The following is a 22628-nucleotide window of genomic DNA, read 5'->3' as shown; positions in this document are numbered from 1 at the left end:
GAAATTCTATTTGACATAATCGAAAGTTCAAGTTTACTTTTATAAAATTGCTTTTACTGTCTGCAAAAAATAATAAGCCGGATCCAATTCGAAGATTAAGGAACAATGCAATCTGCAACATTAACTGAATTAGATAATTTTAGCTTAGCTTATAGCGTCCATTATACATTAAACGCGCACGCGTAAACGTATTATGCGCATGTGCATATGCATATTCGCAGCCGTAAAGGTCTTACGCGGCGTATGGTCAACACGACGCATGCGCAGAAAGTTTGTAGCTTTGAGGTCCGGATTATGGATGTCCGAATTAACGACTTTTGACTGTATTAGTGTTAGCTCCTGAATGTTAATTTAATTTGGTATATATTTATTAATATTTCCATTTTTTATAAAACTTATTTAATTCCTTCTTTCACAATTCAAAATTAAGTTCAATCCAAATAACTTTTGCTAACTTTTGTAGCTATTTTCTGATTTGTTTTTAAAATTTATATTTTTAAAAATTTTTAGAGATTTTTGGAAAAATTTTTTGAATTATAACCTATAAAATTTTTGTCATCAACTTAAACTAGATATATGTCGAGACACACTTGCAAAAATTAGAATTTTTACTTTCTCATACTTGCCAACCTATGACACTCAAAAATCAGGAGATTTTTTTAAGAAATCGGGAGATTTTTCACGTTAAAAAGACTCTTTAAATGATGAAAATATAGTTTTTAATAATGAATTAACTATAAATAGTAACTAATTCTTAAATGCAAGCAACACAAAAATACCTTACACGTAAAAAACACTTTTATTACTTGCATCATTTAAGGGGAGGAAGAAAAAAAAAAAAAAAAAAACCCACCTTAATCAATTTTTTACAAATATTATAAACAGTGGCAGATTTTGCTTTCTTTAAGAAAGAAACTTCATAATTTTGTTCATAGCAATTGCCACATAGGCCTGCTTTCGCTAATAAAAGTTTTTTTAATGTTTCATCACTAATATTAGATCTAAATTTAGTCCTCGTTTTTGCAACAACACTGAAAATCCTCTCGTACTCTGTATTACTATGGGGAACTAGCAAGACGGCCAACATAATTCTAGACAGTTCACTATATTTTAAAATTCCATCAGCATCTTTCAGTTTTCCAATTAAACTCAACTGGGTGTCAATCCTAGCTGATTTTATAACTTCATCCAAGTTTTCTAATTGTAAACTGCTGTTATGCAGCTGTTGGAACTGTTTCAATTTTCCCTTCCTTTTAGAACTCCTTTCAAGATAATAGTAAATATCAACAATTTTTTCAGCTGCTAAATTTAAGAGGTGACAGATGCACCTCATAATCTGCAAATCTGAATTTTCCTTTCTTAAGATGCCTGCAACACCAGTCTTCAAGCCTACCAATACTGTGCATTATCGGCACCAAATGCTAAGCAATTATCCAGAGGGACTGCATTTTCTTTTAAAGTTTTAATAATTAGCTGTGCTATATCAAAGCCTGTCAAATGTCCTTATAAAGTGGGGACAGAAAGTAAACTGCACTCAATTTCTGAAGACTCTGGATTAAAAAAAGAAACAACAATTGGAAATAGTTTTGAATCGATATTATTGCTTCCATCCGTAGAGAGGCAGAATGGAGCTGTTTTAATGCAATCAGTAACTGAAGATTTATTTTTCAAACCCATTTCTTTAACAATTGCACCTGTTTTGGTTCTTGCACTTGAGTACTTCTTAGCGATTTCACTATCGGGAAACATTTTTCTAAATAAAGCTGCAGCATGTTCCGATGCATTCAGTGGCAGGTTATGCTCCAGTAAAAAGGCAGAAAACAGACATTCTGCATTAATAACTTTTTGTTCCTTTGTTTCCGAAGAAAAATTTAATTTTTCATTTTTTTTCAAAACAACTTATGTTGTCCTTGTGTTTTGTGTACGCGCATGTTTGAGAACATCCGCCCTTCCACCATGCGAAATCGAAAAATCGCAACGACAGACGGTACACATCACAAATTTATTACATTTCCTTGAGGAAATAATGGAAGGAAAGTCAACTGTGTACGATTTTTGAAACGTACACGAGTATTTCACCTTTCTCGCAGACATAACAAAAGATGATAATTTCTAAAACTATTTCCCGAAGACACATGTACTCACACAACTCGGGACAAAATGACCGAAATAACTAAAGAACATCCAAATAACAGCTTGAATTGCCCTCATTGGCTAATATATGGCAGATGACATGCAGTGGAGCACGATACCCATTGGAGAACTGGAGAACAACGTTTCTGGATACATATATGCTCTCACTCACAAAGCAGAAGTTATCTAATTCACAAGGTTTTGTTTTAGATATAATCTAGAGAAAATTCAATTGCTTTCAGACGCCCAAAATGACTATTTTTTGTTCATATAACAAAGTATTAAGCCAAGTTCCATAAAAATTGTGAGAAATTTTAAGAATAAGAAAAAGTCGGGAGAAATATATTGTAAACCGTGTTAGTGGGAGAGCGGTCGAAAATCGTGAGTCTCCTGCCTAAATCGGGAGAGTTGGCAACTCTGCTTCATTGTAAAAGTAAAGGAAATACTGTAATCATGAAAAATTCTGGGAGCCATATTTCAATGAAAATATTCATTTTGACTGTTATTCAATGCAATTTAACAATATTTTTGAGTGACATCTGTATGTAAGGACAGAATAAAGGACTCTATTTTTCCCCTAATGAATTATTAAAATGCATTCAGAAGAGATTTTTTATGGCATCTGTACATACGTACGTATCCTGCATAATTCAAAAACGAGTAGTCTCAGAACGTTGAAATTTTGTATACAGGACTGCTTTAACATGCAGTTATACACCTCCCTTTTTGGTTGCAATTGCCCGCACCAAAAGTATATATATATATAAATGTAATACTGTTACTTGGCTCAGTGAGCCAAGTTTTTCTATTCTTATATGTTGGTAAATTGTACATATTTTGCTTCAAAAATGATTTATTATGTTGCTCTTATCTTCCTATTAAAGTTTTTATGCCTTTAGTTAATCTGTATGTAATATTTGAAGAATTACCAACAATTTAAATGTTAAGATAAAATAACATGCTACACAAATATTAATTTAGAAGTCAAAATACAAAAATCAGCGTTATATTTTCAAATTTTCACAGGACTAGTTTCGATGGTTTTACGAAACCATCATCCTCAGCTGCAAAAGTGCAAATGAACGAGATAAGATAAGATAAGAAAGCCTGCACAGGAGATAAGCTACTGGCACCATCTGTTGATGAAAGCAGAACTAAAACATAATTTCTTTAAAGGCTGAAGGCAAAGATGGATCGGAATTAGGGTCATTAACTAGAACAGAAAGAATTTTTTGAATGTGAAATGCCTCTAGAAAATCCAGTTCACCAATGGAAGATGTTTTTTGAATAATTTTGGCAGTGGAAAAATTGAAGGTGTGATTTTCAGACCAACAAGGTTGGGCAACAGAAGACGTTTGTGTTTCCTTTTTCTAACATATGCCTCATGTTCCTTAATGTGAAATTTTAAGGCTCTCTTAGTTTGCCCAATGTAAATTAAACCACACTGGCAAGGAATCCTGTAAATACCCCAGGAATTCATATCCGGAATGGGGTCCTTGAGTATGGAACTCGGAATTTTATTGATGGGAGAATAAACAACCCGAAAGTTGATGTAAAATCATTATTCACCGATGTTGCAGTGGAGGGTGCATTAAGATGTCTAGAAACCAGACTTCGCGATTTTCATTTCTCTTGCATCGAAATTGATGAGCTAATTTCTCTCACTCAATTCTGTTTGAAACAAACGCATTTTGTTTTCCAAAATAAATATTACAAGCAAACTGAGGGATTAGCCATTAGAAGCCCCCTCAGTCCCATCCTGGCTGATATCTATATGCATTATTATGAATCAAAATTGTTTGAAACTCTAAACTTCCCGGTATGGTTCCGCTACATAGACGATACTTTTACCCTGTTTCAAAGTAATAAAGATGATTTAAATAAAGTTCTTTCAACAATTCATTCCAGTGATCCTGCTATTCATTTCACTTTTGAACTTCAGACTTGCAATTCTCTTCTGTTTCTCGACATTCTGGTCACACGTAACACATCCAACTTCAGTACTACAGTTTACTGTAAACCTTAATCAGTTTGCCTTACACCAAACTTCAAATCCATGTCATCCGACTAAACAAAAGTTAGCTTCATTTTATTCCTATGTTTTCCGTGCACTTCAAGTTTGCTCCTCCAAACTATCCCTTGATGAAGAACTAAATTTTTTAAAAGCAATAGCTATTGACAGGGGATTTTCACCCAATGTTATTAATCCAGCAGGTAAAAAATTCTTATCTCAACACACTAAAAGGCACATTTTTGTTTTAGGAGATTATAACAATTCTGTATTCATTCCCTGCTTTCCATCACGCTATAAAGTTGTCGTATTTTGCAGAAATTTAACTTTCGGGTCGCTTATCCTCCCTTCAATAAAATTCCGAATTTCATACTCAAAGGTCCCATTCCAGATGTGAATTCCTGGGGTATTTATAGGATTCCTTGCCAGTGTGGTTTAATTTACATTGGCCAAACTAAGAGAGCCTAAAAATTTCACATTAAAGAACATGAGGCATATGTTAGAAAAAAGGAAACACAAAAGTCTTCTGTTGCCCGACATTGTTGGTCTGAAAATCACACTTTCAATTTTTCCGCTGCCAAAATTATTCAAAAAACATCTTCCATTGGTGAATTGGATTTTCTAGAGGCATTTGATATTAAAAAAAAGCTTTCTGTTTTAGTTAACGATCCTAATTACAATCCATCTTTACCTTCGGTAAATTAAACCATACTAGCAAGGAATCCTGTAAATACCCCAGGAATTCATATCCAGAATGGGATCCTTGAGTATGGAACTCGAAATTTTTTTGATGGGAGAATAAACGACCCGAAAGTTAAATTTCTGCAAAATACATGCAACTTTATAGCTAACGATGGAAAGAAGGGAATGACAACAGAATTTTTATAATCTCCTAAAACAAGAGTGTGCCTTTTGGTGTGTTGAGATGAGAATTTTTTAACTGCTTGATTAATAATGTTGGGTGAAAATCCCCTGTCAATAGCTATTGCTTTTAAATAATTTAGTTCTTCATCAAGGGATAGTTTGGAAGAGCAAACTTGAAGTGTACGGAAAACATAGGAATAAAATGAAGCTAACTTTTGTTTAGTCGGATGACATGGATTTGAAGTGTGGTGTAAGGCAAACCGATTAAGGTTTACGGTAAACTGTAGTACTGAAGTTGGATGTGTTACGTGTGACCAGAATGTCGAGAAACAGAAGAGAATTGCAAGTCTGAAGTTCAAAAGTGAAATGAATAGCAGGATCACTGGAATGAATTGTTGAAAGAACTTTATTTAAATCATCTTTATTACTTTGAAACAGGGTAAAAGTATCGTCTATGTAGCGGAACCATACCGGGAAGTTTAAAGTTTCAAACAATTTTGATTCATAAGAATACATGTAAATATCAGCCAGGATGGGACTGAGGGGGCTTCTCATGGCTAATCGCTCAGTTTGCTTGTAATATTTATTTTGGAAAACAAAATGTGTTTGTTTCGAACAGAATTCAGTGAGAGAAATTAGCTCATCAATTTCGATGCAAGAGAAATGAAATTCGCGAAGTCTGGTTTCTAGACATCTTAATGCACCCTTCACTGCAACATCGGTGAATAATGATTTTACATTAACTTTCGGGTCATTTATTCTCCCATCAATAAAATTCCGAGTTCCATAACTCAGGGACCCCATTCCGGATATGAATTCCTGCGGTATTTACAGGATTCCTTGCCAGTGTGGTTTAATTTACATTACACATTTCTGCACATGAAAATTAAGGACTTTTAAGGACCATTAATGAAAAAAATTAAGGACTTATGATCAAATAGAAATTAATAAATTCAATAAAAAATATTATCTCTGCCTGAACTTCACTTTTGTAATACCATCCAAAAAAATAAAACAGATCCGTAATTAGGATGCATTATTATTAACCATTACTTAATTAACATAATTATTAATAAATTTGAGAATAAAATATACTTTATGCAATTTATCAAATAACATTAAATATTATACACTTATAACAGTTCGGCATATTTGAGAGAAGATAAGTGACATTTTATTTACGTTTTACTAATAGTTAGTTTCATGTTTTTTTTTTTTTTTTTTTTTCTTACGTCTCATGGTCACATACTTGCTCAATCTAGAGGTTTAGTAAATAGGAGGTAGATTTTGTGTCAAGGGGCATAGGTTAAAATGAGAAGTAAAATCAGAATCAGAATGATTTATAACAAAAGAATGGCTGTTGTCACTGCTGCTCCTTTCCTAGAGAGAGAGACCTGATGATCAGAACAAAACTGAAAGGCCTGATGTGTGCTTGGTTGGCAAGTTTTGAAAGTTAGTTGGGCTCTGTCTGATGCGGTTAGTGTTATAGCTTCGTGTAGAGTTCCAAGGGTTCTAACTAGCGTTGCCACCTCTTCACTATCAAAATCCGGGAGAGGAAAAATGTTTCCGGGAAGAGAAAAAATGTTTCTTTGGCAGTCGCAACTGAAGAAAAATCGGCCTCCTGAACCTCATTTAAAAGTATTTCTTAAGCTGCAGGAGCAAGCACACTCTCGCAAATAATTGTATATTTCGTTCTACCACAAGAAATCATTTTGTCAAATAAGAATCTAGAAATAGAGTGCTATACAATTTGCTTGTGCAATCCTGGCTATTAAAAGTGTGATGGTGCTTCATGCTATGATAGACTGAAGTAATTTCAATTGCTGATATATTGTCCTTTTCTTTTGAATATTTCTTTACGAAAAAGATTGAAACCGATTGCGAAGAATCCCTATTCAATATTAACGATAGGTGTTTCTTGCTTTGGTAATGTACAGTTAGGTTATAGTCACTACTCTAACACCCTCATACTTAATATTAACCATTTTCTGACATAATTTACATTCTCCGTTAAAGTTGTGTCTCTTCATAAGCCAATCAAATTAAGTTAACCACTTGTCTTGAAACGACATGGAATATTTTGTCTTTCTTTGTAGCACTTGTTCACTTGCAAAATCAGAATTGTTTTTTTCACTAGACGTTATTATGAAAGTGTTTAAATAATTTCAAAATACGCACTTTTTCGTGGATAGCTAGCTAATTGCAGACTAAATTAAAGAATGGATTAAATTGAGAGGGTGAGGGGGATGAGGGCGCATAAACGCGACACGCCGACATTAAACCACGACTCATCCGTAAGGCGCTTACTCACCGCTCACCGTAGATCGCTGCAAAGAATATGTACTGACATAGATGTTCTTTGGCTGCTGTGCATGGTTGTGTCATTTTCGATGCTCTCTACCATTTTGTCTGTGCGCATTGTATCGTTACTTTCGAGAACCTGATATTCTGGAAGAGTAATATTTATTTTAAGTTCCTTCTGGGAGCCGCGAGATTTTAATTTTCAGGGCCCAGGAATTCCGGGAAAGGTGGGAACCTTAGTTGTAGCCCAGTTAACATATTTTAAGGTTCCAATAAGCCACTAAAGCATCAGAGGTGATACTAAATTGCTTTGTATTATTTTAGGTCTCACTGCATACAAAGTTTTACATGAATTTTTACATTTTTGTGTTTTATCTTGTACCACGGTAAGGATTAATGAAAGGCAATAGTTCACTTTAATATGCAAAGATAATTTTTAACGGTAAGCTGTTATAAATAATTGATGGTTGCTTGGTTGACTTTTAATGGCACAAAACCTTGAAGGTTATTATGCACCATACGAGTGGTTAATAAAATCCAAAATGCACAAACACATTGTATCAGGTGAATTGTTGAAATGAACCTGTAATGCTGATGAAGGCATGAAGAAATGAGAAATGCAGGTAGAGTGGAATAAAAGGGAAAAACTTCAAATCATATGGTAAAAAGAGATGTCTCTTAAAAATCTTGTGAGGGTTTTTTCCAATGAGATCTGTTAAGTTAGTTAAAATGATGTTCAGGTTTCTGACTAAAAGCAGGACAACAGGTTAATATAAATAATTGAATTAGGTAGTTAGATAACCTTAGTCATTATGGATTTACATGACCACTATTAAATTTTACTTATTTTTTAATAATATTTATTTAAAAGCCCTATTAAAATCACAATCTAATAAAATTTCAAAGTTTAAAACACATGCTATTTATGTCATTGATTCTTAAACGATATTAGGATAATCATACATTAAAAGCTACAAAACATTTATGTTTTGTAGCAACACACTCAACAAAATATTATGCGTCTTTTTAATCTGAAGCTTGCCCAGACATTTTGGCTAATTTATATCGATTTCCTTCTCTTTAAGCATCTTTTCTAAAAATTAAAAATTTCTTTCAATATCCAAACCAACGTTCTCACTAGTTTCTGTGTGCTGTATCTCCTAACTTGTCAACCTCTCCACAATGTACCTATGAGGGTTTATTTGATCTGGTATAAGTTAAATAGTCCAACCCCCTGCCGACAGACATGAAGCAAATTATCGCTATGTCTGAAAGTAACTACAAAGTTAGACAAAGGTGTAAATAAGCCTCTTATTTAAAAAGCACACTTAAAGGCATGTTCTTATGCTAATCAAATCAATTGCAGTTTGTGGTGATGTAATTAAACAAGAACAGTCAAATTCAAACAAAAAAGGAGCACTAGTGGTCAAAGACTATACAATTTAATTTTAACTTGAGCTGACTCAGTATATCTATCGTCATAACTAATTCAAATGCCGGCAGCGATAATGCAGACCAAAAGTTATAAATTTTCAGAGCTGGCAGGAGCTAATGCCGCAAGCAAGAGGAGATTAAAAACACATTCTGTCTCACACACCAAAAACCTCAGTTTTAAAACTAAAGTTTAAAACCTCAGTTTTAAACTTTCTAAGTGATTTGCATTCTAGGGAGGAAATAGAAATGGGAAATTATAGTAAAGGCTGAAATTATAAATAACTGTATATATATTTGAAGAATAATTTTCTTTCTCTGTATGTATTTGGTTTCTTTCTTCAACATGCTTCCTTTTCATTTTAGAATTTTTGCATTTAATTAAAGATTTCTGTTATTCTAAAAAAAAAAAAAAAAAAAAAAAAAAAAAAAAAAAAACTAAATGCATTTAGAATGCATATACTAATTTTATTTTTTTAGCAATACAAACATTCAGAAGAAATATGAAATATATATGGTAAGGGCCGGTTACAGAGCTGGTGTGGCAGAATGTTTAGAATTTAGTGACACACCGAGCAACACAATCTAGAAATGGCAAAACTTTTAGAATTTAGAACATGCACTAGAAGCAGAATTTAAAAGGGCAATAGTGAGCAAAATTTAGGATCTACAGATATAAATTTAATATTCCATGTGGTTTTACCAGGTGTAAAAATGCATAGCGTCAGACCTGTGTATGATGCATTAAGACATACTAGATGAATCTTTTAAATTGCCACTTTCCGATTTCTTTATTAATCAAAGAATTCCTTTCTATAATGCCTGTCCATGTGATACGATTAGAAGCATTTTTAATATTTCCCATGCTCGTGTCTAGTGAAAAAAAGAGAAAATAAAGGAAAAATAAGCATGTTAAAAAAAAAAAAAAAAAAAAAAGACTCTAGTTTCAGAAGTAAAATGTTCAAATATTATGTTTTCATTGTTCTTCCAGATGTTCCCCAAAAAGTAAGAAATTCATTGCACATTTTCTGTAAAATACATCCATTATCTGTACATTTTTACACATAGACATTTTTCATTTTGTCACACTTTTCTGGAACCTTCTAGAATCGTGGGTCTATAAATCTTGCCTTAAAATCCTTCTAAACTTTCCAAGTTGCATCCTTCTTCAATTTGTAATGTCTACTGTCCCAAAGAAAAATTACCCCTACCAATTTTGTAACACCAAACAGCCAGAAATCTTTTGAAAAAAAAAAAAAAAAAAAATCAGATTTAAAAAGCTTAAAATTAATTTTATAGAGAAAACTGATGCATACTCTGAGAATTCTGAATATTATGAGACAATTACATGAGAAAATTCTTATCATGAAAAAATTAAAAAGAAAATATTTTTAATTACTTACATACCTATTTTGCTTTTGCTAAGAACCGTTTCGTAAATTGTGCATTATACCTTGTTTATTTTTCAGATTCAAAATATTATATAATAAGTGGCCAAAATAGAACTTTATAATGAGACAGCAAAAAATAAAAATATTATATTTTAATGTTATTTTTAAAATAGAATTTCAATATACGAGGATTGGAACTTCAATAGTGGCAACACAGCTGAAAAAACGCTACACAACAAAACCAAAGAATATCGCGTATACCACATGTGAAATACATATTTACCTTACCTCTCGGCAAAAAGACTCGTCCTGCCTATGCCATGCGCATGCGGAGTGACGAGAAGAATGGATCCTTGTATTAGCTCGCGGTCTAAAGTAAGTGTTGTCAGGATGTTTTCAAAACAAGAACAACGATGTTGGATAAAAATTGAATGTGCCAGAGGTCGTACAGCACGACAGTGTCATCAAGGGCTTCAAGAGGCTTGCGAGGAATGTGCATTGCCTTATAGAAATGTAGCAATGTGGGTGAAAGCATTCAATGAAGGACGCCAAAACGTGGCAGACATGCTGCGGCCAAGTCGTCTGAGTGTCAGCGATGCAGACGTGCAGGCTGTTGCCGCACTAATGGACAGAGATCGCCGCCAAACGATATGTCAGCTGGCCGGACAAACAGGATTAGCGCATACGACTGTGCTGCACATTCTTGAAGGAACGCCTGTCCATGAGAAAAATTGCTTCACGATGGGTTCCACATCAATTGACGAAAATGCAGAAATGGCCACGATACGATGCTGCCCGAACCCACCTGAAGCACTATGAGCGCAAAGGAGATGCCTTTTATGCCGTATCATTATGCTGGATGAGACTTAGGCCTGATCGTACCAGCCAGAACTGAAATGCCAATCAAACGAATGGCGTTCACCACGACGTTTGAAATTTCGTCAGAATTCCAGCAATGTGAAAGTTATGGTGATTCTCGTGTACGACTGTGATGGTGTCATCCTAAAGCATACCGTTACTGCACAGTATTACTGCTAGTTTTTGGAGCACAATCTCCGACCAGCTTTGAGAAAAAAAACGGCGACACTTTCTGCAGAACGCTCCTCTCATTTTGCATGACATTGCTCGGCCGCATGCAGCGCAAGCTGTGACTGATTTGTTCAAGTGATGGGGCTGGGGAGTGCTTTACCATCCACCATACTCCCCAGATCTAAGCCCTTGTGACTATGACTTAATTCCTAAGATAAAGGAACCACTTCGTGGCACTCGCTTCCAAACTGTTCCTGAGATTCTTGTGGCAGTAGACCGGTCCATTCAAATTATCAACAAAACAGGCGCTGCTACAGGTATTCTGCGACTTCCACATCGTTGGAAACGGGTTGTACACAATGCTGGCGACTATTATTAAGGACTGTAAAACATGGTGACATGAATCACTTTTGTATTTCTTGTAAATAAATAGTTGCCACTATTAAAGTTCCAATCCTCGTATTACCATTATTTAAATGAAACATATCAATGTTACAACTTTTAAAAAAAATCGTCGAAAAATTGCCAGATCTTGGAATTAAAAATTTACTATAGAAACTGAATAGAGCCGTCCCATCCAAGCGAAAAGTTATTTAGAATCTCTTCATTAGAAAAAGTGAAACAATTTCGAAATGCTTATGTTTCATTTCTTGCTTAGAAACTCGAGTATCCCACCATTTATATTAGAAATAGGAACACATTATAACCCATTCAAAAGATAACCATATTTATCAGTGAATCGACAAAAATATACCTCCAAAATGGCAATTCGCACTCAAAATTTCAGTCATACAAACAGACAGAAATTTCACATGATTAAAATTAAGGACTGTTTCCCAATTTTGATGAAATTAAGGACTTTTAAGGACCAAAAAACAATCCCAAAAAACTTAAGGACTTTTAAGGATTCTTAAGGACCGTACGAACCCTGTACATTGGCCAAACTAAAAGAGACTTAAAATTTTGCGTTATGGAACATGAGGCATATGTTAGAAAAAAGGAAACACAAAAGTCTTCTGTTGCCCAACATTGTTGGTCTGAAAATCACACTTTCAATTTTTCCGCTGCCAAAATTATCCAAAACACATCTTCCATTGGTGAACTGGATTTTCTAGAGGCATTTCATATACAAAAAAATCTTTCTGTTCTAGTTAACGACCCTAATTCCAATCCATCTTTGCCTTCAGCCTTTAAAGGAACTATGTTTTAGTTCTGGTTTCATCAACAGATGGCGCCAGTAGCTTATCTCCTGTCCAGGCTTTCGTATCTTATCTTATCTAATCATATATCTTATCTTGTTCATTAGCACTTTTGCAGCTGACGATGGTGGTTCAGTTAAATCATCGAAACTAGTCCTGTGAAAATTTGAAAATAAAAATGCTTATTTTTGTTGTTTGATTTCTAAATTAATTTAAAAGTTGTATAAGTGAGGATAAGCCTTTTTTTTTTTTTTTAACCACAGCAGCAATATTTGTTTATCATTTGAAACTTAGCAGAATAGTGAATTAATTTTTTTGCACCTTCTGTGTCTTTTTGTCAAGTGGAACCAAAAGGAAACTTTTAGTTTGGTGCACCGAAAATCTGTCGTTCTGCCTGCTGGCTGAATTGCAAGCAATTTTAATTGTAAAAATTGTTTTTTAATCGTTTTAAATGTGCTTAGTGCTTTATGTTTTTCTATATCTTTAAATTTTTAATGAAAATATTTTGAGTTTTAATGTATTTTTGCTTTGCCTCAAAGTGAGAACAAAATTAATTGAGTGAGAAATATATCTCTAATGAAATTCGAGGAAATAAGTGTTTTGCATTACCAGCAAATATTGTTGACAGTCTGTCTTGGAGAAAGGAGAATGTTTACAAGTAGCACATGCACATGAGGTACGCAGCGTTGAATCGTCTGTGAAAAACTGTTTCTTTTTATTATTTGTTTAATTTCTTTTATGCATAACTTTTGGTTTATTATAGTATTTGAATAAAACATGTGGCAATGATTAGGTAATTCATCAAATGATATAATTTTTGTGCATTCTGAGTTATGAATGAAATGTAATGCTGTTACATGAACTTAGCGTCAGAGTGTCGCTATGGTAAACAAATATACTGAATTTGAAAGTGTGCATTTATTCTATTGTGGTTTATGCACTATCGACAAAGTAGTTTAAATTCAGTTCAATAAGTTTATATGAAATGCAGGAAAAATGCACATAATTTAATACTCTATATGAGAAACTGTGGTGTAAACATCAGCTTTTTAATTAAAATTTTCCAAAGATATTCGTGCATATTGGCACATTTTGAAATTTGCCATATTTGTTATAAGTGATAATTATGGCAAATATGGTTTACACACTTTTTTAAAATTATTTGAGAAAACGAACATTTCTATTCTTCCTCGTGCACAATGAAAGGGAAAGAAAAATTGGTTACCATAAATTAAGAATTTTGCCAAGTGAATAATTTTTGGCACAAAATTAAAAAAGTGCACCTGGATAAATGTTTAAATTTCTTGGTAAGTTTCTCACCAAATTTTGCAAAATTTAACATTCAGGCTTAATTTGAGTCATTGAATTGAAATATGGAAAAAAGATATCTCAATTCATAAAAGTCCAGTTTTGTGTCAGAATACCTATGTTAGAACAATGTTGTATATAAATGTATATTCTATACCATTTTTTTGGTGCAAGGTGTACATGTTAAATTACTCGATATATGACTATATCTGTATTCAGTATGTAAATGCAAACTCAGAGCTCTTATGTATGCGTATGATCCTAAATTGTCATGGATTCTTAGTTGACGATTCTTCAAACATACATGCATGATAACCGAAATCTATTAAAATAAGCAATAATTTGAAGGCATTACTTATACTTTTTTATTCTCATAAATGGCAATATATTAAAAATCCTGAAAGCAATAAATATACTTTAAAGTTAATATTTTAAACTAGGTTATTTATTTTAAAATCAGATAGAAATGAACTAATATTCAAAGTGGAGTTAATATCTTACCTCTTCCAAATAACGAACATTTTCTATTAAATATTCCATTGACGCATTCTTCAGTCTAGATGCCTATTAAATTGAGCATTTAATAATAAATCTTCACAGAAATTTCAAAGATAAAATTTTTAATTATTACATAAAAATAATAACAATGCACTAAATATACACTTACAGTATCTCCTAACTTGTTCATAATTTCAGGAATACATTTATCAACAAGAAAATTTGTTTCTGATTTAGATACTCTAAAGTGAAAAAGAATAACATAAATTGTTACTACATATTTAATCACTTTTACATCCAACATGTGATAAGAATTTAATAAAAAAATTGACTGAGATAATTTAAAATAAAAAAGGATGATATAAATTGGGCAGTAGGAACTTAATTCCCTTTTAAATGAAACATAAAATGATGTATTGTGTAAGTGAAAATGTGATAAAAAAGATTACACGAAAATTTGAAATATTTCTACAAGACATATTCTTAAAAGGGCCTAACCAATTTGTACATATCTGTGCTGTGTATATAATAATTGTTGTGTCACATTGTAATGAAAAAAATTTCCTTCCTTTCATTTTTCACATTTCTTCTTTTTTTCTTATCCTGGGGGGGGGAGGGATTGTTTTTGCTATTTTTTTAAGATACTCAAAGGTCAATCACATTGGATTAGTCTCAATATGTGTGGATCAAAATGGACTACAGACTGACTATATATATTATATGACAAAAGAATCTTGCATAGCATGACATGAAATTTCAAAAGTTAAATTTTTATTTTATATTTTTCAAATAAATGCATGCCAATTACATTATTTGTAATAACTATTTGTAGCAGGAAGATTCCTTTTGACTTTGCCCTGCATTAAATTTATGGTGACGATTGTTGTTTTTGTTAGAGCAACGATTTCATTAGAGCTTGTTTCATCTGCCTTTTCATTATTCTGTTTTATTGTATATCTAAAGAACATTAAAAATGCCTGAATGCTGAAACTGCCCATAATCATAATAATGATCAGTTTTATGAATGATCACGATAATGCACCACTCAAAAAAGGAATATCAAGAATATGCGTAATCATCAGGAAGCATTGAACTTTTAATGTACAAATACATACCCAAACAAATGTCAATTTGCATAATGTAGAGAAAAAATTTCATGATAAATAGCAATAACAAAAATAAATATTCAGTAAAAGCAATGTTTCTTAATTTAAAAAAAAAAAAAAAAAAAAAAAAAAGATGATGGGATTTAAAAAAAAAATCCTCTGTTATTATTATTTGATTAAAAATTAGAAATCTTGCATAAAAAAGTTACAACATTTAGAAATATATATACATCATATACTTACTGATTCTGTGGTATGAAATGCTTAAAACACTCAGTAAGGATATTCAGTGCTGCTGCATAAATCTGAAGGTAATTTTAATTCAACAAATTAGTTTAAGCATATTTTAATAAATTCTCACACAACAAAAATGGAATTTTTTTATTTAATATTTCACTAAAATCCACAAACTTACAGAATGCACATTATCAAAAAATGCTCTTTGAATGAGAATTGATACTGCTCGGATAACTTCATTCGGTGCGTGAGATTTCCCTTTCTTCTGATATTTTTCTAAATAAGCAGATATGTTTTTCATAGATTCTTCTCGCTGTTTAAATGCTTTAGAATACATTTTTTCTACCTATGTAACAGAAAACAGAAGTTAATTTCAGAAAACATGATTAAGAATTAAAATTATTTCTAATGATTTTTCTCGTAATAAATTTCTATAATGTTAACCAGCTCTATTCCAAACACTTCAATGGGTAATGATGCTTCTCTTCTTTCTTTTTCAGTCAGTTTTCCTAATGGTGAATCACCAAGAGTTTCAGCATCAGTTCCAGGAAATACTGAAGGCTGAGTCTTGGCTCTACAATTTAATAATTTCCATGTTAAAATAACAATGAACATTTACTCATATATTAAATATACAGTCAATTTTATATACTTTTCCATTGACAATTTATAACAAACAAAAGCTATCACCAAACAATGCAACACAATTTAGCATCAACACTGGATAAGCATAGCATTACAATAAACTCATAGAATCTTCTCTTTTGTTTTATGTAATCCTAATTAATTCTCAATATATGGTTTATTTTTGGTAAAGAAGAGTATAAACCAGTTTCTTTTTTGTAAAGAAGAATACAAGTAAACTACTATTTCTCTGATTTTCCCTCATGGTTTGATAAAAATCATTAAAATGTTGTACCTGCCTTCTACAGAATAGCAAGCAGTGGAATATTATTAAAGTTAGATCTTGACATGAGAAAAAGTGTGCATTAATGAGCAATATATGGTATTCTACACTCATGTCCATAAATTAAGGATAATTTGGAGTCACGCGGAAATTGAACTCTAAAATAAATATATCACCTGTAAAATCACTACACACATCTTCAAGAATCATATGCAAATTTCAGGAAGTAACCAGATGACATTGATGGTACGTCATAATGACAAGAGTGTAAGAGAGTGATATATAAGGAATACAGGAAAAGAAGTAAAATTGTTCACATGCCCTTTATAAGCATTTCAGTGCAATAACCGAATAGTTATGACACAAAGGACGCTTTTGGATAATTTTTTACGTGGTAGAATTATCGGCCGTCTGGAATGTGGGTGTACCTAACTGGAAGTATCAGACGAACTTGGAATTGCCCAGAGCCATCCAGGCTTTGGCAACGATGAGAAAAAATCGCTAATTTTTTTAATAATATCAAACATATAGCATCTTTTTTTGCTCTTTACCTTTTGTTTAATAAATAAGCTTTACAAATAAGTCAAATTTGTTTTGCTTCTAACTCTTCCTTTGCCTGATTTTGCATTATCCTTAATTAATGACATGAGTGTATTTGGAAATAGATAAACAATGGCAATGCTATGGAAAAAATTGTGAATATCTATTTTATAGTGTGATTATACCAAATAGTGCAACATGTATCCGTTGATTATCTAACTAAATAATAAGTAAGCTGTTCTTTCAAACTTCAGCCATAATGACTGGCACAAATTTGACAGGATCTCTATTAATATTTTTGGTCAATTGGAAAATATATACCGTATTTTTCAGCATATAATGCGCACCCGTGTATAACGCACATCTATAATGTCAAGCTACATTTTTTAAACTTTTAAGTATATTCTTTGTATAACAGACAATTCTTCACGAAGATATATGTGCAGTGTTCAAATTTTTTTAGGTCACTAATTCAAACATTTGTTCTAACCTTTTGAAAAATGGTAAATCACATTGACAAGCGATAAGGGAACAATATGTGTGGGTTAAATGCTTGAGGGAGTAGATATTCACGCAAAGAGAGTGAGTTGTATTCTATGCAGCTGTCCAAAAGAATGCTATTGTAGAGCACTTCCAACATGAATGAATTCGTGGAATTAGAAGTTAGATGTTTTTTCTCTTTCTGTAGTCATTTGGAGCTCATGTTGAAGTGAAAATCAAAGGCTTTAGTTAAAATACAGTTGATCTAGTGCTAGTTTTAGTAGTAAATATGTTAATAAGTTTTTCTTAATTAAAACTTAATGCTAATCTTACCACCATGTAACTAAAGAGAGGCAGATATAATATGGAAGCATCATTAAGTTTTGTTTCCTGTGGAATGATGGAAATGTATCTATATAAAGTATAAAAATACAAAAAAGGGAAAAGATTTTTTTTTTTCTTTTTTTTCTTTTTTCTTTCTTTTTTTTAATATATTTGAGAAAAAGCTTAAATGCCATTAATTTTTACTCAGATAGTTTCAACACATAAAATGTACAATTAGCATATTTTAAAAGTAAAAAGTAATTTTAAAAAATGATTATACATGGTATTTTTATATTAAATACTAATTCTATCTCTAAAGAAGGAATTCTTCCCAGAACTATATTTAGTTTACAGGAGATTTATAATTTAATTTATAGGAGATAAAAATAGGATATTTTTAAAAGATACCATGCAAATCATGCTAAATCAAAACAAATCATGTAATACGAAAAATGCGTTAAACCAAAATTGTGTGTCCACATAAAAACAGAATGTGTCAATACAGTTTAGATATGTAAATTTGCATTTTTTTCTCCTTTTGTCAGAGGAGATTGAAAGGGAACTTAAAAGACATGTTATTATTTCAGACATATAAATTGGTAGCAGAGAGACAATTAGTAACTAATAAAACATACTTTTTCAAAGCTTGTACTGGTTTTTCTTCAACACTGACATAATTTCCAACCATGGGAGCCAAGATTTCATCAGGTGGTTTTGCACTACCTTTTCCAATGACTTGAAATTTTTATTATTTTATGATTATATACATTAAAAAAGTACACAAATACAATTTAATCATCTTTAAAATATTTTATACTGCTACCTAATATTGGTACATCTCTACCTTAATTAAAGATGAGAAATATTAATTCTATTTCAGCAAAAAATGTGGACTTATTTACATTTTTCAGAGTGGATGGAGGAATAATTAAAATAAACATGTCAAGAACATACACGCAGTTTACAAAATTTCTAAAATGCCAAACGTTTCGTATATATATTTTGAATTTTAGATTTTGAATGATTTAAAAACTATTCAAAACCAAAATTAACAAGTGTTATAATATTTCTTTCTTTCTGCCTTAAATTACCTTTCTCACACAGGTTTTTATTTGGATTCTCCTTTGTTTTGTATATTTTAACTTCAATAACGTTTTCAGTTCTGTTGTACTAATTAGGGAAAAGAACTAGAAAATTAACTGGAACAAAATCAAAAAGGAAATGATTAAAAATAATTAAAAAATGCTACACTGTTTATACCTTATTGATTGTTTTTAGATTTTAGTAAGAAGTTTCTAATTTACGTTGCAGCTTCTTACACACACACACACACACAACCCAATATGAAGAAAATATTTGGCCCCCCTTTTTTTTTTCTTTTCTTTTAACTTAGGAAGGTTTATTTTAGCTAACACCTTAATTTTTGAACCTTCTATTTTTACCATCAGCCATCATCAGTAAATGAGTTTAAATAGCGAGTGAATTTGAAATTTAGAGAGGATTGTGGCAACCTGCCAAAATACTTATTCTCTGAAATGTCCACCTGCATATCAAAATGGGTTTTGGAGAGTGATTTTGAATTTGTTAGCATGTGGGACTACATGCCATGATAGCTACGACTAGATTTGTTAGGCACTGAAGTATTTGCTATTTTGTACATATTCTTGAAGTCTTTGAATTTCTAACATGTTACAAGTAATAGTGACTGTTTTTGTTAAATTTTAATTGTACCCACAAAACACAGATTTAAATAAGACTTTTTTTTTTTTTTTTTTTTTTTTTTGTCTCTTTCTAGCATTTAAACCTTTAGTTGACTGCAAAGATGAGAATTTGTTTGAAATATTAAACTTAAAAAAAAAAAAAAAAGATATATTTACTGAAAGTTAAATATATGCAGTTTAACAGGCTTATAGGTTAAAAACTTAAAAATTACCCACTTCCCTTTATTTTTAGATGTAACTATGTTTAATTACATTAACTCTATCTCTTATATCCATGTAGTAAGTAAACAACTTATTATTTAATATCTTACTTCCAATCTGTTTTATAAAATTTTTTATTCCATAGCAATTAATAGAATATTTGAAAACTTTTTTTCCCTTATTTATTTCCTTTTTTAGCACGTTCTTCATTAATATAAAGTACATATTAAAAAAATTAGATTGACTGAATTTGATTTGTATTAGCTTCACAATTTTGATAAGTTTGACACAGTACATTACACACGGAGTATGTCAAAAATGTGAAGCAAAGTAAAAAAGAAGTATTAAAGCCTTAACACATGCAATTTTTTCTTTGTGTTCAAGATGCATACAGAACTAGAATTACTAGAATTATTATCTTGACGAAAAATAAAATTCTATATTTTAATGTTAGTTGCTACGTGATGTATATGCCATAAAATGTGTTAACTGCCATAAAATTGGATATGTTTAAGACAGATATGGATTAGTTTACCATTTTTAAACTTGTTGCAGGTGCAAAACAAAACACTGCTAATCAAACTTTAAGATCAAAAATCAGCTATTGCCATTTTACAGGCAGACTTCGCCTCCCCCCCAAAAAAATTATGCCACACCACAACAGATCATACCCTAAAGTGCACTATCCTGCAGTGTAATATGAAAGTTATGATACAGCATACAATTAAAGATGGAAAAAAAAAAAAAAGAATGATCTTTAGATTTTAGAAAATGGGAAGATTACAAAATAAATGGTGAAGACAGAAGGCTACATGATGTTGACAGAAAATAGAATCAAACAGCTAAGCAGACCATAGTTGATCGTGATGATTAGTTGAATGAGGTTGATAACACAGCTTGTTAAATGAAAGCTAATGACTTAATGCGCAATCTTTGCGTGCAAAAGACCTGAAAGAAAGAAGAAAAAAAAAAAAGAGAGAGAGAGAGATGAAGGTGGAAAAGAAAGGAGGGGGGCTGTTGACATAATGGAGGTTTTTTTTTTAGATGGAAAAGTCTTCATCAGGGATGACAAAAATCTGTGCTTACGTTTGCTACGTTTATTAAGTTAATAATGTTTTTTCTACATTCTTTTCTTTCCATACAGAATGCTAAATATTTTGATGTTATTTGTGATAAATGACAAATGCTAGGGTAATTTTTTTAAAATTCAACACTGGATATTAGTGTGGAAGCAATTCATCACAAACAGTCAAACATTGACTCTCTCTTGACTCTCTGACAACCTTAACTTAACTCTTGATTTGTCTACAAAAACATTGGAACTTGGAATACAATGAAAAGAATGCATATGAAAATGGCAACATTGCTTGAGTAAAGAATTATTATGAGCATGACTTCCTGAAGAATGTTTATGTGCATGGTTGCCATAGTTTGGCCCATTCCGAAAATTTGGCGACTTCTACTTAAGTGGGTGGTTGTGATAATACATGAGTACCCTTTTCTCAGAAGCATTATATTACATGCAATTAACATATGAATTTAATAGCTGACACTTACAATCCCGATCATTTTCTTCAAGAACTTGCTGCAAAACAGAGAATAAAAATAAGTGATAAAAAGCTACAGCATAAAAAGATTAAAAACATTTTTAAATATTAATAACAGGGAAATGTTAAGATTTATACCCCATCTATTTCCATTAAAGTGGTTATATTCATTCTTTCATAAGTCTGAAGTCTAAGTTTTTCCATTTCTTCATTTTTTATATGAGCTTGATCATAGTCTTCCTCTTCTACAGCTTTCTCTTTCAGAATATCCAGTTTGCCCAATTTTTCGCCAACCTGAAAATATTTAATTAAAAAATTGCAAAAATGAGATCAATAAATATCAAATCTAATGAAAGGTAAAACATTTCAAAAGAAGAGAAGAAAAATAAAAGCATAACTTTGTAACTTACTTTCATTAACTGATTTATAGCATATTTCAACTTTTTAGCATAAACAAATCTGTCATCTGAAAAGAGAAGAATGAACTGAAATTTAATATTTATAATCTTAAAAAAATTTCTATATTTACGTGAAATTTGGAAGTTTAATAGTAACAACTATTTTATTTACAACTTATACAAAAGAGATATTGGTATTCTCACAACAGATGACCTACCACCCATTAAGTATCATCAAAAACAAAGAAACTAATACCATTACCATACTAAATCACACAGAAAAAGCAGCAGCCCACAAATAAATGAATGCATACAAATTGCATATACTTACTTTTAATACATTACTTTATTACATGAAATTATACAACATTATCAGAAGAATATACTGATGTAGTCCTGAAGACGATCTACCATATCCTTTTATGGTCATCATTGTAAACACACTGAAAAGACAGTTCAAGTGATCTTATTTGGCATCTATCAATTGAAGCAGTCCTGTTTCATATCTATCAATGCTCATAATTTTACTGCTATAATTAGACATAAAGCAACACTGATAGCCATCTTATTTTTCCTTCACACAAACACTGTCCTGATGTCTCTTAAGATGGGCAGAAAATTGTCCCACTGTTAATAGTTTGACAGCATAATTCATGTGATATGGCAGGATTGCGAGTTTTGTTCACTTCATATTCTGTAAGATTATTACGATGATCCCAGAGACATTTTATCATTTGAGTGTTAATGCAATCACAAGATCAACACAATTCATCTAATAATTTAGCATCAGGTGGCTGTATAACATTTCATACTCAAAAGAAACATTTGCTCACATTTGAGCCACTGGGCCTTATCTATGTGACACTACTGTGACATCTCCGAAGAAGTTTTATTGTCTATCAATGTGATCACTAGCATTACGTATATGCCATTGCTAGTTGATATGGCAGTCATAATATATCAGCGGCAACATCTGCTTTGTGAGTGGATCTATTATTTTAG

At 31.7% G+C, this 22628-nt stretch overlaps 1 protein-coding gene across 7 annotated transcripts in view; it reads right to left on the bottom strand.

Annotated features, from left to right (window-relative positions):
- Nucleotides 1-22628, bottom strand: part of LOC118198151 (centrosomal protein of 104 kDa) — a 100845-nt gene that overhangs the window by 38514 nt on the left and 39703 nt on the right. For 6 of the 7 annotated variants that reach the window (XR_004759707.2, XM_085822463.1, XM_035369760.2 and 3 more), the window contains 9 exons: nucleotides 21639-21694; nucleotides 21367-21522; nucleotides 21239-21266; nucleotides 18395-18494; nucleotides 15953-16082; nucleotides 15687-15854; nucleotides 15515-15576; nucleotides 14335-14407; nucleotides 14169-14231 (listed from right to left, as the gene is read on the bottom strand). Coding sequence is in view for 6 of the 7 variants with exons in the window: in XM_085822463.1 (XP_085678589.1) it covers nucleotides 14169-14231; nucleotides 14335-14407; nucleotides 15515-15576; nucleotides 15687-15854; nucleotides 15953-16082; nucleotides 18395-18494; nucleotides 21239-21266; nucleotides 21367-21522; nucleotides 21639-21694 (836 nt within the window). In the remaining variant the exon portion in view is untranslated. The remainder of the gene's footprint in view (nucleotides 1-14168; nucleotides 14232-14334; nucleotides 14408-15514; nucleotides 15577-15686; nucleotides 15855-15952; nucleotides 16083-18394; nucleotides 18495-21238; nucleotides 21267-21366; nucleotides 21523-21638; nucleotides 21695-22628) is intronic. The other variant, XM_035369757.2, reaches the window with a different exon arrangement.

This window comes from Stegodyphus dumicola, chromosome 1 (assembly GCF_044657685.1).
Source record: "Stegodyphus dumicola isolate Sdum_Otavi_A_Nest chromosome 1, ASM4465768v1".
Taxonomy (NCBI): Eukaryota; Metazoa; Arthropoda; class Arachnida; order Araneae; family Eresidae; genus Stegodyphus; species Stegodyphus dumicola.
Note: the sequence above shows the minus strand (reverse complement) of the source record. Positions and strands in the feature narration are given on the sequence as shown.